The 16,004-nt window shown below is 42.2% G+C and overlaps 1 protein-coding gene across 7 annotated transcripts in view; it reads right to left on the bottom strand.

Annotated features, from left to right (window-relative positions):
- Window positions 1-16,004, bottom strand: part of FAM114A1 (family with sequence similarity 114 member A1) — a 50,050-nt gene that overhangs the window by 13,713 nt on the left and 20,333 nt on the right. For 4 of the 7 annotated variants that reach the window (XM_083630484.1, XM_083630483.1, XM_083630482.1 and 1 more), the window contains 5 exons: window positions 13,711-13,797; window positions 6,071-6,179; window positions 5,828-5,937; window positions 2,654-2,788; window positions 209-361 (listed from right to left, as the gene is read on the bottom strand). In XM_083630484.1, coding sequence (XP_083486610.1) covers window positions 209-361; window positions 2,654-2,788; window positions 5,828-5,937; window positions 6,071-6,179; window positions 13,711-13,797 — 594 coding nt within the window. Of the gene's footprint in view, window positions 1-208; window positions 362-2,653; window positions 2,789-5,827; window positions 5,938-6,070; window positions 6,180-10,317; window positions 10,386-13,710; window positions 13,798-16,004 lie in introns of all 7 variants that reach the window. The other 3 variants (XM_083630487.1, XM_083630488.1, XM_083630486.1) reach the window with 1 other exon arrangement.

The raw sequence follows: 16,004 nt of genomic DNA, 5'->3' as shown, positions 1-16,004 counted from the left end.
GAGATGATGTAGAAATTTCAAATATTGTATGGCACCCTGAGCCTGCAGGCTAGGACAGGGTATAAATTCAAATGGCTACATAAATAAGTGCAAACTGTTGCTCCTAAGGAGCTTGCTAGAGATAGGGTTTCAATCTTACTGGGAGATATTCCTGAGAAATATGTCCCAGAAAGCATCCCTGTTATCTTGATTTATAAAGTCAATATACCTTGGCTTCACTTTCATTAGACAGAATTTCTAGAGCTTCCAGATGAGACAGACCCTGAAACTCATCAAACAGCAGCCCATAATGCGCCGTCCTTTCAAATGTCACTTGCTGGGCCAGCCTCTGCTTCTCTTTCTCTTTGGCTTCTCGCAACAGCTGTGGAAATATAGATCATAGCTGCTGGTTAATTGGTTGCATGGCAGATTTGACAAATTTTATCACCTTCAGTCCCAGCTCCTCTGGGCAATAAGAATAAAAATTGGAGTTAGATCTTACCAGCAGAGGTAAAATGCTTCATTGTATTACAACAGGTCTAATAAAACATTTTAAACAGTATTCTCTGTACGAGTTTTGCAATTAGTGGTGATTATAGCTTGCTTCTTCTTGTTGCTTTTTTTTTTAAAAGGGGCTTGCACTTTTATTTGTCTGTGATTTTGCTTTCTGGTAGTTAAACTGGAGATTATTCTAGCTATCTCTCTAGTGGATTCTGGTTTTTGTTCTTTTTTTTTAAGGGTCTGTCTGCTTGGGACAGTTGACTTTGGAGAGCAAAAATTCCAACCCTTACCCCAACTTAACAGCCTGCTTACTACACTGTTTCTCTTTGTAGCCCATTCTCAGTATAATACACAACTGCATCATCAGAAGCAAGTTTTACACTTTGGAACTAAAATCTTTGATCATATTTTGTAACATTGATTTGGAGCAGCAGGTACCCTCCCAACTAAAAACTCTGTTTATTTCAGCAGTTAGTTAGCTCTTAATTTTATGACAAAACATTGTTAGCATAGCTCAAAAACTATTTTGACATTGAATCAAAACACCATACAGCGGTACCTCGGGTTACATACGCTTCAGGTTACAGACGCTTCAGGTTACAGACTCCGCTAACCCAGAAATAGTACCTCGGGTTAAGAACTTTGCTTCAGGATGAGAACAGAAATTGTGCTCCGGCGGCGTGACAGCAGCAGGAGGTCCCATTAGCTAAAGTGGTGCTTCAGGTTAAGAACAGTTTCAGGTTAAAAACGGACCTCCGGAACAAGTTAAGTATGGAACCAGAGGTACCACTGTATTTAAAAATACTTATTTATTTATTTCATTTTTATTTATTAGATTTATTCAAAAGGTCTCAGGGCAGTTCACAAAATAAAAATATGAGATAAGAACACAAATAAACAGTTAAAAAACAGCAACAAAGAAACAAATCTACCATGAATTACTAAATGAACCATGATTATAACATGCTGTATGGTTGTTCTTGAAAAAGATGCTTCACTGAAGAACACAGCAAATTAATGCCACTGAGGAAGTAAGACATGAAACTGTGTATCACATGCAAACTCCTGAAAACATATAGTGGGTCTCCATGCCAGTTTTGGATATCACAGGAGACATCTATCACTTTGACTGGTGTGGAAAGTGCAAAGCTCAAATGTGACAGATAGTAATATATATTGCAACCCCTTTGCGTTCACACAGTAAGCTATTGCTGAGGGAGAGGGGGTCAGAGAAAAGCAAAGCTGGATGGCAGCATGATAAAGAAAACATGGTGTGTTCAACATGAGCACACTGTTCTGGGTGAATTCCTGCCTGGCATACTTTGGTAGGTATTATTTATTACATTTGTTAGTTGTCCCAAACCACAGCTTCTAGGCGAAGCATAAATATACAGGTGTAAACAGGGCAACAGAACCAGTACAGGTTCTCCCTCCCCTGAAATGGGAGGTTTCTTTTTTTCTTAAGAGTTTAAAAGTAGCTGCACTGGTTTGTTACGTAATTTATGAACCATAGAATCATAGATCGTGAAGCTGAGGCTCCAATACTTTGGCCACCTCATGAGAAGAGAAGACTCCCTGGAAAAGACCCTGATGTTGGGAAAGATGGAGGGCACAAGGAGAAGGGGGCGACAGAGGACGAGATGGTTGGGCAGTGTTCTCGAAGCTACCAGCATGAGTTTGACCAAACTGCAGGAGGCAGTGGAAGACAGGAGTGCCTGGCGTGCTCCGGTCCATGGGGTCACGAAGAGTCAGAAACGACTAAACAACAGCAACAAGAATCATAGAATTGTAGAGCTGGAAGGGACCCTGATCATCTAGTCCAACCCCCTAAGAGAAACTTGTGTGAAAATTTGCCACATAGAAGATAGCCTATTAAGCAACCCTCACTCATTCATACTGATGGTGAATAAGTGGTTACCCTCTGGACGTTTTTAAGCAGAGGTTGGATGGCCATCTGTCCTGGGTGCTTTAGTTGAGATTCCTGCATTGCAAAGGGTTGGACTAGATGACCGCTAGGGTCCTTTCCAACTCTACACTTCTATGATTTCATGTGGCTCTTCAAAACTCCAAGAGCCTTCCTCTAAAAATCAAAACCACAGTCAATTATACAGTCGTCGTAATTGTCTACACCACTTTCTAACACTGCATGATTATCAAAATTGACTTATTTCACCTGGGATAAGGAAACAGTTCGTTCCATCAATGTTTTGGTTTTTTTAAATCCAGGATCACTTTCTGCAAGGACGTTCATAGTTTTCTTGCCAATGAACTCCAAAGCATCAAGGCCACCAGTTAAGACGCTCTTGCCCTGCACGAAACAGAGGAGAAGTAATCTTATTTATGGACACCTTAAACACAATTATACGTAAGTAAGCAAATCCCATTAATTTTAACGGCTTTTGCTCCTAAATAAGTTTGCTTTGTGTTCCAAACACCTTTTAAGTATGTAGCTATAAAGCTATATAGGAACACTGAATCCACAGCTCATAACTGCTCAACCCTCTGCTTTTTCTCCCCTTGCAAATAGCAGGATTTATGACTTCATTAGTCATCTCTCATATTGAATATGGATTCCAGGTGAAAAAGTACCACGGTTAAACACATTAAGTTAATTAAAAGAAAAGCATTCTGTGGAATAAAATAGAACAAGGGAGCACTAACACAGGCATGAAAAATTATTAATATCATTTTTGTTTTAGGCAGCGGCTTGTCTTTTGTCCTTTGGTGAGAAGATCAGTAATGGAAAATAAACTTATTTGAAAGACAGCTTGCTTTCCATGACTGATCATCTCTTGCAATGTACAGGGGAGATTTGGCCATTTTATTGGGTGCCATCTCAGCTCACGTGAGACAATAGTGAGACCCATCAGACCTGACTAATGTTTCACTTGAACAGAGGGTACACCCTAGAACCTTTCCCCCTTCCTGAGAATCCTCTGCTGTGATGTGGTGAGGCTCCATGGCAGAAAACATGATGTGGAAAGAAATTCCCTGAAGGCAAAATGTGTAAGGGAAAGCAGTGGGGAGTAAATATAGGCATTTAAATTTCCATCTTTAAATAATATTCACTGGATCACACAAGATTCTGCAAGATATCTCCAAAGCAAGCAAGCAGACAAACAAATCCATAGCACTTGAGAGGGACGAGGCAACGGGTGCCATCTTTGATTTTGACAGATTGGCAGCACTAAGCGTTTGGTCTGTTCACACAGAGCCAGCCTTTGTTTGGCCAATTCTGCAAGCAAGCAGACTTTGTATAATAAATTGCTTGCACTGCCCTAAGGCTGTCTTTGTTTGAGGCTGAGATGATCAATCCCATGCCTTGCATACATATAGCCTGACAAGGTGTTATAGAAACATCTGCATTATTCACAGATATGACAGCTTCTATTGCTATCAATATGGTATGGGAGTTTATGAATCTCTGAAGCATTTATAACACATAGTCAGTCAAAACAAAGCTCTAGCATCTGCTACTTTGGATAAGAGACTCAGATCAGGCTGAGTCCAGCTGCTTTTGGCTTTGGATATGAAACTCCAAAGTCGTCCGCAGGGTAGATTAGGGAGCTTGATGTGTCCCACAAGGGGGGGGGGGGGAGAACTGCCTAACAGGATTTTTTTTTTTTTGCTTTGAAGTTGGCATATCCTGCCCCTAAAGCCCATGGTGTTACATTTTTTAAAATAAAAAAAACAAGCAGGAAGAGTCAATTTCTAGGCACGCAGATTCTCAAGGCTGTACACGCCACTTTTTGGTGAGCTGCCCATTCTGTCCCTGAAGATATTAAGAGACACTTGGAATAGATTGGATTTTCATTAGGGTACGACAATCATTCATGCCATCATGGTATGCCAGGTTTCCAGGAACTTAAAATTTTCTGCCAAGTTCTCACTTATAAAACCATGCTACAGACCCTTATGAGAAAAGCTGTTTTACATTGAAATGTGTCAGGGAACTGACATCGGAGCCAGAGATGGAGGCAAGGCTCCCAAGCGATGCTGGAGAAGGGCCCAGCAGGGGGAGAGGGAGCTCATCGGCTGGGGAAGGAAATCAGCGTAACACCAGGGATAAAGGGGGACAGATGGGGGAATCGGCGAGGGGGCTCCAGGACTCCTCGCCGGAGACCAGCGGGGAGAGCACGGGTCCTCCGCTACCCACACCCACCCTGCGCAGAAGACTTCTGCGCAGGGAAAGTAGGCGTAGACTTGGTGTCAAAGAACTTCTTTGCTGGAAGAAGTTCAAGAAACGCCCACTGACGGATTCTGCTAGCGACTGAAACAGCCACAAAGTGAAGGGCTGTCCAGCCAGAAAAAGGTTTAACCAGCCAACCTAGCCAGGAGTGGCAGCAACTTACACACGAGCAACCCCATATAACCATTACAAAATGGTATCAGCTCTTTTAGGATATAAATAAGTTCTACTTCAAATCTTTCCTTCTCCGTCACAGTATATTTTTTAAAGAGAGAGACTGGGTGGCATAATTGGAAGATGACAAGTAATAATAAGCAGATCATATTCTGAATTCTGGAAACATAGAACATTGTTCAGCATCATCATTCCACAGTATGGTACCAGTCTATGGTTGAATCAAAATATTTCCCTCCAAATACCTGAACTCTGGATGCAGAGCGGGAAAGATCTCAGTACTGAAACCAAACACAATGCAAATTACAGCAGCTTAATGTTTTGCTAGTGTTATACCATACGTACACATGTGAGGTGTAATTATGGAGCAGCTTGTAAGAAATAAATAAATTATAGGTTGGATCCAGCTGAGATCTACTCAAGAGTAATTAATGGACCTAATCTAGCTATGGCTGTTCATTTCAGCAAATCTCCTCTGAGTAGGACTAGAATCAGCTACAATCCTATATTTGCCAAAGGCAATCCAATCCAATCCAAAATACCGCATTTTTCGCTCTATAGGGCGCACCTAGTTTTTTTTTTGGGGGGGGGGGAAATAAAGTGAAAAAAAAATTATCCCCCCCCCCAGCCCCAAAGAGCAAAGAAGCCAAGAAAGCCAGCGGGATCCTATGGAGCCTGCATTCGCCCCATAGGACGCACACACATTTCCCCTTCATTTTTGGAGGGGAAAAAGTGCGTCCTATAGAGCGAAAAATACAGTAATTATCTCCAAAACATATACTGAAAAACATATTAGATTGTGAGTTTTGCAGGTAACGCTTTTGGACAGAATTTTAAAATGCTGGATCACTTTGAAAAATATATTGTATATATCATACTTTTTCTGTGGTGTGTTTTCCTGGGCTTCCTTAATTGTAGTTTTCACCCCCCCTTGCTTTAACGAGTACACTCCTTTCCCCTCTTTTTGTAACTCGAATTGCTTACGGTGTTCTGTACAGCACTACTGATGGTTGAAAACATTCCACGTGATGCAGAAGGAGATGAAGGCAAAGGTGTGTTCTCTGAAGAGCTGTCCTGTGTGGTCTCGTCCATGTCTTCAAGAAAGAAGAAAGGCCAAATGAAAATAATGCCGGTATGTGACCTCAAACTTCAAGTTTGTACTAGGTTAAAACAATAGTATTGTGTTCCTATTAAGAATATTTTGCCAAGGCAAGGTATGCTTATCACCTGGGATGGGGCTTTCTGCTGGGTCAGAAGGATGTACATCTTCTGATGTTCCCGGGACATGAATTCTGAGAGTGGCTGCTTTTTCCTTAACCGCTGTTAGCCCATGGCCTGCAATGACACAATTATTTCATATACAACAGTTCTGCAAAATGAGCTAAATAACCCAGTTAAAAGGAGAATTTTAACTAAAGTAAATAAAAGGCTAAGATTTTAGGATAGATTGAATGTGGGACCATATAAAACCAGCCCTAAATCTACAGTGGCTTCCAGTACATTTCTGAGCACAATTCAAAGTGTTGGCGTTGACCTTTGAAGCCCTAACGGCCTTGGCCCTATATACCTGAAGAAGCATCTCCACCTCCATCGTTCAGCCTGGACACTGAGGTCCAGCCCTGATGGTCTTCTGATGGTTCCCTCACTGCGAGCTGTGAAACTACAGGGAACCAGCAAGAGGGGCTGCTTGGTGGTGGCGCCCGCTCTGTGGAATACTCTCATATCAGATGTCAAACAGATAAACAACTAGTTGACTTTTAGAAGACAAGCGAAGGCAGCCCTGTTCAGAGAAGTTTTTAACGGTTGATGCTTTATTGTGTTTTTAATGTTTTGCTGGCAACCGTCCAGAGTGGTTGGGGCAACCCAGTCAGATGGGCAGCATGTAAATAATAAAACTAGTTGTTGTTGTCATGCTGTTATAGAATTATTCCTGTTTGGCCAGTGATACATATAGCTAGAAGAACATAAATCAATGCTAGGATTTCTTGGGGACACAATCCATCCAAATTTCAGCACTTTTCAAGCAACTTAAGAATGCTTACTCACAAGTAAACTGAGTAAATACATATGGGATCGTGTTGCCCACTGCATTGTCTTTAACTGGAGAGCGTTAAGTTTGACTTCACTAGTTCACTCCCTTTATTGCTATCAACAAGATGTGGTTAATTGAGTGGAGTTTATAAATCAAAATATAAGTAAGCATTTTATGAGGAACTGCCATGGTGGTAAAATAGATTGTTATTGGTTTGGAACAAACTATTTATATTTTTACGCTTCAGCGAAATCCAATTAGAACAAGATGCAATAAAGGGCTAGGAATATGGATGAGAAGAAAGGTTCCGGTAATGCTTCAAGGTTTTGCGATCACTAGCGAAAATACTCATGAGATGTACCAATGAATTCAATAATAACTATCCACCAAACATCATTCCATTACATAAGATATTGCAACATTATAAAACAGAGCTGCTGAGAAATTGCACCTAAGGGTAAAAACATATATTGGGGTGGGGGGATGACGACTCAAAGGAGCCAAACTGAGAAGTCAGTTTAGAAGCAGAATTTTATCTTGCTGACTGCTTGAAAGAAACATGTTTACCAATTTGCTTTACACTATGCAAGGCAGGGGTTTAGCTCAGATACTATGCTCTCTTACAAGTTGGTCCCACCTCGAACCATAGTGCCACATTCTGCCAGCAAAATACTTTTAAAAACTCCCACTGGCATTAATGGAGAATCCCAAATGTCTGTGCAGGAGCAGCCAATCAGAGCACTTGGAGGAATATAGAAGCCTCAGCAAGGATGCTTAACAAAGGTTTGCAAACTGCTGATGGTTGTGTTTTAACTGTGAAGGCATCCGAACCATTGTCAGAGGAAAGCTCTGAAAATTGTGGCTATCATGGGTTACTTGCTGTCCTCCTAAACTGGACCACGGGATACTTTGTGTGCTGGAGGAAGTATGGATTGTTGTTGTTGTTGTTGTTTAGTCGTTTAGTCGTGTCCGACTCTTCGTGATCCCATGAACCAGAGCACGCCAGGCACTTCTGTCTTCCACTGCCTCCCGCAGTTTGGTCAAACTCATGCTGGTAGCTTTGAGAACACAATAATAATAATAATAATAATAATAATAATAATAATAATAATAATAATAATAATAATTTATTATTTATACCCCGCCCATCTGGCTGGGCCTCCCCAGCCACTCTGGGCGGCTTCCATAGAAACCAAAAATACAGTAAAATATCACACGTTAAAAACTTCCCTGAACAGGGCTGCCTTAAGATGTCTTCTGAATGTCAGGTAGTTGTTTATTGCTTTGACATCTGCTGGAAGGGCGTTCCATAGGGCGGGCGCCACTACCGAGAAGGCCCTCTGCCTGGTTCCCTGTAGCTTTGCTTCTCGCAATGAGGGAACCGCCAGAAGGCCCTCGGCACTGGACCTCAGCGTCCGGGCAGAATGATGGGGGTGGAGACGCTCCTTCAGGTATACTGGACCGAGGCCGTTTAGGGCTTTAAAGGTCAGCACCAACACTTTGAATTGTGCTCGGAAACGTACTGGGAGCCAATGTAGGTCTTTCAAGACTGGTGTTATATGGTCTCGGCGGCCGACCCCAGTCACCAGTCTAGCTGCCGCATTCTGGATTAGTTGTAGTTTCCGAGTCACCTTCAAAGGTAGCCCCATGTAGAGTGCATTGCAGTAGTCCAAGCGGGAGATAACCAGAGCATGCACCACTCTGGCGAGACAGTCCGCAGGCAGATAGGGTCTCAGCCTACGTACCAGATGGAGCTGGTAAACAGCTGCCCTGGACAGAGATTTGACCTGTGCCTCCATGGACAGCTGTGAGTCCAAAATGACTCCCAGGCTGCGCACCTGGTCCTTCAGGGGCACAGTTACCCCATTCAGGACCAGGGAATCCTCCACACCTGCCCGCCTCCTGTCCCCCAAAAACAGTACTTCAGTCTTGTCAGGATTCAACCTCAATCTGTTAGCCGCCATCCATCCTCCAACCGCCTCCAGACACTCACACAGGACCTTCACCGCCTTCACTGGTTCTGATTTAAAAGAGAGGTAGAGCTGGGTATCATCCGCATACTGATGAACACCCAGCCCAAACCTCCTGATGATCTCTCCCAGCGGCTGCATGTAGATGTTGAAAAGCATGGGGGAGAGGACAGAACCCTGAGGCACCCCACAAGTGAGAGCCCAGGGGTCTGAACACTCATCCCCCGCCACCACTTTCTGAACACGGCCCAGGAGGAAGGAGCGGAACCACTGTATGACAGTGCCCCCAGCTCCCAGCCCCTCAAGACGGTCCAGAAGGATGCTATCCAACCATCTCATCCTCTGTCGTCCCCTTCTCCTTGTTCCCTTCATCCTTCCCAGCATCAGGGTCTTTTCCAGGGAGTCTTCTCTTCTCATGAGGTGGCCAAAGTATTGGAGCCTCGGCTTCATGATCTGTCCTTCCAGTGAGCACTCAGGGCTGATTTCCTTAAGAATGGATAGGTTTGATCTTCTTGCAGTCCATGGGACTCTCAAGGGTCTCCTCCAGCACCATAATTCAAAAGCATCAATTCTTCAGTGATCAGCCTTCTTTATGGTCCAGCTTTCACTTCTATACATCACTAAGTATGGATTAGTTCCATCATAATCATAGCATCCTTGTAGCTAGGAACTGACAATGTCTTATTTGCATGGGTACTATGGGTGTATCGCCATCATTGCCATTGTGTTACACTGGCATCAGAATGTCTAGTGGGGCCATGCAGTCGATTGGCACTTTATAATCTACAATGGGGCTGGGTGTTATGCACTGAAACCATGATACCCGGCAGGCAAGCATTTTTGGTCTGCTCACAAGAATGTGACTGAAAGTGCCTCTTCTGTCTTGCTTCTCTCGGTCAAACAAAGCAATTACAAGATTTCTGAAAGTATTTATTTTGGTAGCTATGTTACTAGTTTATAAAGGAGAGTAAAACTTTTTTTTTTTAACCATAGCACCTCCATGGTCCATCTTAAGCTACAGCACACCTAGATGGCAGTTGCTATGCTGCTGGTTAGCAGACTATGCAATCCACCTTAGACCAGGTTGCAACCCTCTAATGGGTCATGATTCACCAGATGAAGACCAAATATTTAGATGACAAGTACATTAGATCACCAACGGAGCAACCCAATACTTCAGGTTTCTATGTTTAAAAGACGATGCTTGCCTCACACAGCAATCCTAAATGTCTGTGTTGCAGAATTTATGAGATCTGCAGTTTTCTTACGTGCTAGTATAATGTCATGCTTCATGACGACTAGTGGGACAGCTTTTGAGGGCTGATGAAGTGCCTAAGTAATTAAATTGTGGAGGCAGAGGCCCACAGTTCAAAACTGCTCTCTAAAAAGAACTCACAAGATGGCCTTAGGCAAGCCACTGGATGCATTCGGACAATCATTTTTCACCTTAATAAGCCAAGATATAAACTCACATGCAACTGCTGCAGTTCTCCCTTTATACAAGTCAGGAAGTCTCAGTAAACTAGTTTCCTTTTGAGTCTGTACTGGAAAACAATGGGTAATGGTTTCTGAACAAATTAGGATATGAAGCCTTGACTTAAAGTTGGCTTAATATCCTGGCATGATTGGAAAACTATAGCAATCCTGGAAGGATTGTGGGTGCCCACCACCGCAACGCAGATGTGCGACATCACGTGCAAACTTGGCCTACAGCTGATTTTGGGCAATTCCCTCTTCCCACCACACCCCATCGCTCCTCATCACATGCTCTTCAGAAGGGGCCACTGGCCCTCTAGAGACTTTTCTGGAAGCAGGTGAATCCCATTCAGGTTTAGTTCTTCCACTCAATAACCAAGCAATATACTGCAATATACTGCTATTTCTGAGGAGTAGTCTTACTAATCCAAGTTATCTTTGCTGTGTACATGAACCTAATTAAGAACCCACCCTCAAAAGATAAAACAGATTGGATTTCTTTTCTAATGTGCATCACTTCAGAGTCATTGACATTAAATTCTATTTTTAATTTAACTGTCTTGTCTCAGGTGTTATGAAAACCGTTTGGATTCCCTCAGAATCTATTTTAATCATCTAGAAATTGCTTTGAATCATCAACAAACATCACCACTTCAATATTCACTTCCTCTAGGTCTTTGGGTTGGCTTCCTGGGGATTTAATTACTTCAGATTAACTTCAGCGAATTCATAAACATTTGTATTGCTTGTACTGACCCGCTTTCTGAGCTTCATTTAATTCTGAACCCACCAACTAATTTCATATTCCTCACATTCCAATATTCTTAAGTATGCTTTGAAGAGATAATCTAATAAGAGATAATCTAATTCAATTACTCATTTCCTCAGGGATGCACCTTTTCAGATTCTGACAACATATTACAAGTAAATCAATATCTAATAGAAGCACAAATCCTTAATTGATTGCAACACTGGTTTGTGTGTGTGTGTGTGTGTGTGAGAGAGAGAGAGAGAGAGAGAGAGAGAGCGCAAATGTACGTGTATATATGAACTCCCATATTACTGATATAAATCCTGGATTTCCTATATAATATACCATAGCCTGAAATGTGTTATTACGTTTCATGGCAACAAGAGAAAACCATAAAATATGTTTTAAAACACAGCTTCTTTTTTCATGGCTATTCTTCTTCCACAAGACTTTCCAGAGAGAACAATGTCTCTCCCACGCAGCCCACTCCACCCATTATTTTCTGTTACTGCAGTTCTCTTGTTTCTTAGCTATTTTCTTTAAAAAATCCATGCATGCTCTCATTTTCAAGAAAATCTATGTACCAATAACTTTACTAATCATTCATTTTTTTCTGACACCTCAGCATTTTTAAAAGCATGAAACAATATATTAGGATTTTTGCCTGCTCTTCTGCTGAGAAAGATTAATTTGTTGGGTTTATAATAAAGATTGTTAACCAGAGGATAATAATTAGATGAATACAAATTCCTGCTTGAAAATATTGCAGATGAAATTGCTTCTCAGTTGAAAAAGAAAAGAAATTCTTAAAATAAAAAAATAACCTGATTGAAAGAGAAACGGGGCATTGCAATATCAATTTTGAACAAGCATTTCAGTTTTACCTTGAAGAAATTTAATCCTTTTAAGAATTACTTTAAATTTGATTGATCGTGCATAACTGCAAATGCAGTTCTTCTAGGACATGGAGTTTTAACAAATAAAGCAAGATGCAGCAAATATTTGTCATGCTTGAGTGGGCAAGCAGCAATCTGGTGGTAAAATGATTACTAAGTAATAGGACAAGGAACAGAACTGAAACTCTATTGCCTGTTCTAGCGGATACGCTTTGATTATTACTGCTGAATCATGGAGAGAATCTGTCACAAAACCATTTGGATTTAAATCCACATACTTTATACTTTAACTGGTTTACGGATCAAGCTGTGAGGGGGCGAGTTTAACTCTAGCATATGGCTATGGCACCACTTCTCTTATGTGGCAGAGGAAACCAGATTTTGCAGGCCACACAAGATGAATACTGCAACAGAATAATTGTAAGGTAACAGTGATATTTGATTCCCTGGGATGGGAAAGCCTGATTCACTCTCTCTCTCTCTCAGGGGGGAACTGAGGCCTCAAGAGATGACTTGATGAGCCATCACAGATCAAGAACTGCGGACAGAGTTTCCATATCCCGTATAGCATGTACAAACACTTTGTTTCTGTGCACTCTGGTTTCCATCACAGTGTTCCGTTGCGCCAGAAGCAGTTTAGTCCTGCTGGCCACATGACCTGAAAAGCTGTCTGTGGACAAACGCCGGCTCCCTCGGCCTGAAAGCGAGATAAGCACCGCAACCCCATAGTCACCTTTGACTGGACTTAACACAATGCTTTTTAATACAGACAGTTCACACATTTCAGATGAGAAGCACCAAGCAATCACCCACCATATAACATTCCTTATTGGCCTATTTACATACACACAAAAATCAGCCTATATTTGATGGAACTATTCCTCTTGCTATCCTTTTAGGGCCAAACCAAGCATTACAACATAGTTGAGTCTAGTTTTGGCCCAGTCCAGTGACATATTTTTCATCATAAAGGATCTTTGGGAAAAGGGTGACTTGCAACAGAGGGATGGCATGGAAGGGAGTACTTAGCTCATTTCCCGGCAACATATTTCCTTTTGAAAGCTTTTCCCATTATTTTTCCTAGCCCTGTGTTTATTTGCAAACACGGGTCTGAATCCCTGCAGAAAGAAAAGTGGCTGGGAGAGCAGGGGTTTCAGGGGAAACATGCTAGCAAGAAGTCTTAAGCAGTTCCTAGACTGATGTTATACTCGTCTCAGTTATCATTTTTACTTTGTCCCAAAAAGGAAGGGGAAGAAGTGTTGAAATATACTCCGAGTCGCAAAGTGATTTCATGTTCTTTATTCAGCTCATAGTGGTGAGGAGGAATGAATGAATGAAAGTCCCCTCAAAGTATCTGCTTTATATACATTATTTACACAATGGGCTGCACATGATTGGCTAATTCTGGAATTCTACTGTAAGCCAATCAAGTTGTGGATTCACTTCTATCTGGAGCATGATTGGGTGGTTCCTGCCAACCAATCATACTGCTGCATTGTTCTAGGACCAATCAGACTGCTGCATTCTGAATCCTATTGTTCTAGGGCCAATCAGACTGCTGCCTTTTGGATCCTATTGTTCTAGGACCAATCAGACTGCTGCAGTTTGGGTCCTATTCAACTCAGTACATAACAAGTGTATTACAGTACCTGCCTGCTGATGTCAAGGGCTTATTTATACCTTTTAGATATCAAATCAATTACTTTAAAATATTTTATATATTCATGGTTTGGATACTTAACAACTGTAGCAGAAGCTGTTGAAAGCAGAGATTTGCCCCATGATCCCCAGGTTGTCCATCCACTCCCTTTAGGAGATGAATCCGTGTCCTGCAGAAAGATATGTTAAGGATACTGTCAGCACAACTTGTATTTTTCCAATAGAGATACTTCCATTTTCAGAAAAAGAATAATGGGGGTGATATGTCCCCCACTCACCTTAATTAGGCTAACTCACACATGATGCTAGGCTAGAGACAGAAATAAACCAGGGCTTACCATGAACAAACAGCATGCAGGTGCACACTGTTCAATTGCTTCTGCCTGGTGCCAGGGAAACAAACCCAAAGGCCGGGCTTAGTGTTATATTCAAGCCAGCTCTCATAGTCTGTTCCTCCTAAACCATGAACATTGATTCTTCATTTTTGAATGGAACTATCACATGCTTAATGCAGCATGTCCTTCTGGGAAAAAACAGCTTTAGGATGTTGGCCTACAATGATTGTCTTTTAATTGCTTCAATAACCAAGGCTGCATTAGAACAGTGGTTTTCAAATTGGGTTCCAGAAAATTTTGGGGTTCCTTGGAAGTTTGCGGGTTTCCTAATGGCAGGATAAGCAGTGACAGACAACCTTCACCAAAGGACCACTTGCCTGCTATTAACATTTGCCTCCAGAATTTACAGCTGCAGAAGAGTGTGAGGTATGTAAAGGTAAAGGTAAAGGGACTCCTGACCATTAGGTCCAGTCGTGACTGACTCTGGGGTTGTGGCGCTCATCTCGCTTTATTGGCCGAGGGAGCCGGCGTACAGCTTCTGGGTCATGTGGCCAGCATGACTAAGCTGCTTCTGGCGGACCAGAGCAGTGCACAGAAATGCCGTTTACCTTCCCGCCAGAGGGGTACCTATTTATCTTCTTGCGCTTTGATGTGCTTTCGAACTGCTAGGTTGGCAGGAGCTGGGACCGAGCAATGGGAGCTCGCCCCGTTGTGGGGATTCGAGCCGCCGACCTTCTGATCGGCAAGTCCTAGGCTCTGTGGTTTAACCCACAGCGCCACCCGCATAAATTCTGTTGACATAGCATTGTGGTGAGGCTCAAGAGGCCTGGCTCATGCTCTTCAACTACAAGTGATGCCGAACACATTCCTTAGTATCCCCTGCAGCATACAGGGGTTCTAAGCAGATCAAAATAGAAAGGGTATTGTGAAGTTAGGAAGCGTAACTGCACCAGAGTATTAAGGAAGCTAAAAATCCTAGAGTGCTTTTAGATCTTTTCCCACATTTTAAGTATGCCAGCCTTAACAGGGACCAGGTGCTTTGGCTGAAACAAAACTGGAATTCTGGGTGCAGGTGGGAAGGGAAGTTATTTATATGTATGATTCTCACTGTCAGATGGAGTGAATGAATAATCTGCTCTTGCAGGCTTTGGTTTATATCCCTTTCACCTGAAATCAATCAAGCATCTTTTCAGCTTACACGAAGAATTAGCTGAATGCAATCTGATTGAAAATTGATTAAATTCTGCTGACTGGAGAAAAAGCAGCTATTGCTGCTATAGTTTTATTATTTATTATAGGCACACAAGCAATAATGATGTTGCTGCCAGTTCTATGCTTCCATCTACAGACATACTCTAAACTTTTGTGAAACTTTAGCACCAAGGAAAGTTCAATCATACATGAAGTTTAGCTTTTACCTTTCAGCTTTTGACCATTCTGGGCTCTCATTGTGCATTGCTTATTCTTGGTTTGCCAGAGGCAAGCTGGCTGTGAAGGGGCAATCTTAAGATGTTTTATCTTCCCTAAAAAAATCCGAATTACTGCCTCTCTGGAATCTCTTACTGCAGGCAAGATAGTCCCTAAACATGCTGAAACATGGCAGGAAGGAAGCCAACATGGTTTTGTTCCAGGAGCACAACAGCACTCTGCCTTTGCTGCCCCACCAACTGCTGCTGACTTGGAACGCTGATAACCAAAGACAGAAATTATTGTGTATTCCCAAACATATCTTCACAGAAACCAAAGGCATACAGTAACCCACACTTGGAAGAATGCAAGAATATTATGCAAACACACATTACAGGGACAAAAGCATAGTCTGTTGTTTCTGTTTGAACTGATTTTTATATAATGCCAACCACAGTAATTGATGGCAATGCACATTCCTTTAGCATGCTATATGGGAGTGCACAACTAACAAAAGCAGCCGGAAGAAGGGCTGGCAAGGCACATTATGAAGGATTGGCACTACTAGGAGAACAAGGCAACCCCACTTGTGTTGCCCTGTTGCTGAAAATGGCAGCCCTGAGTCACTGTCTCCC

Source organism: Podarcis filfolensis (assembly GCF_964270895.1).
Source record: "Podarcis filfolensis genome assembly, chromosome: 9".
In the NCBI taxonomy this organism is placed as follows: Eukaryota; Metazoa; Chordata; class Lepidosauria; order Squamata; family Lacertidae; genus Podarcis; species Podarcis filfolensis.
The sequence above is the reverse complement of the archived record's forward strand: the minus strand, read 5'-3'. Positions and strand labels throughout refer to the sequence as shown.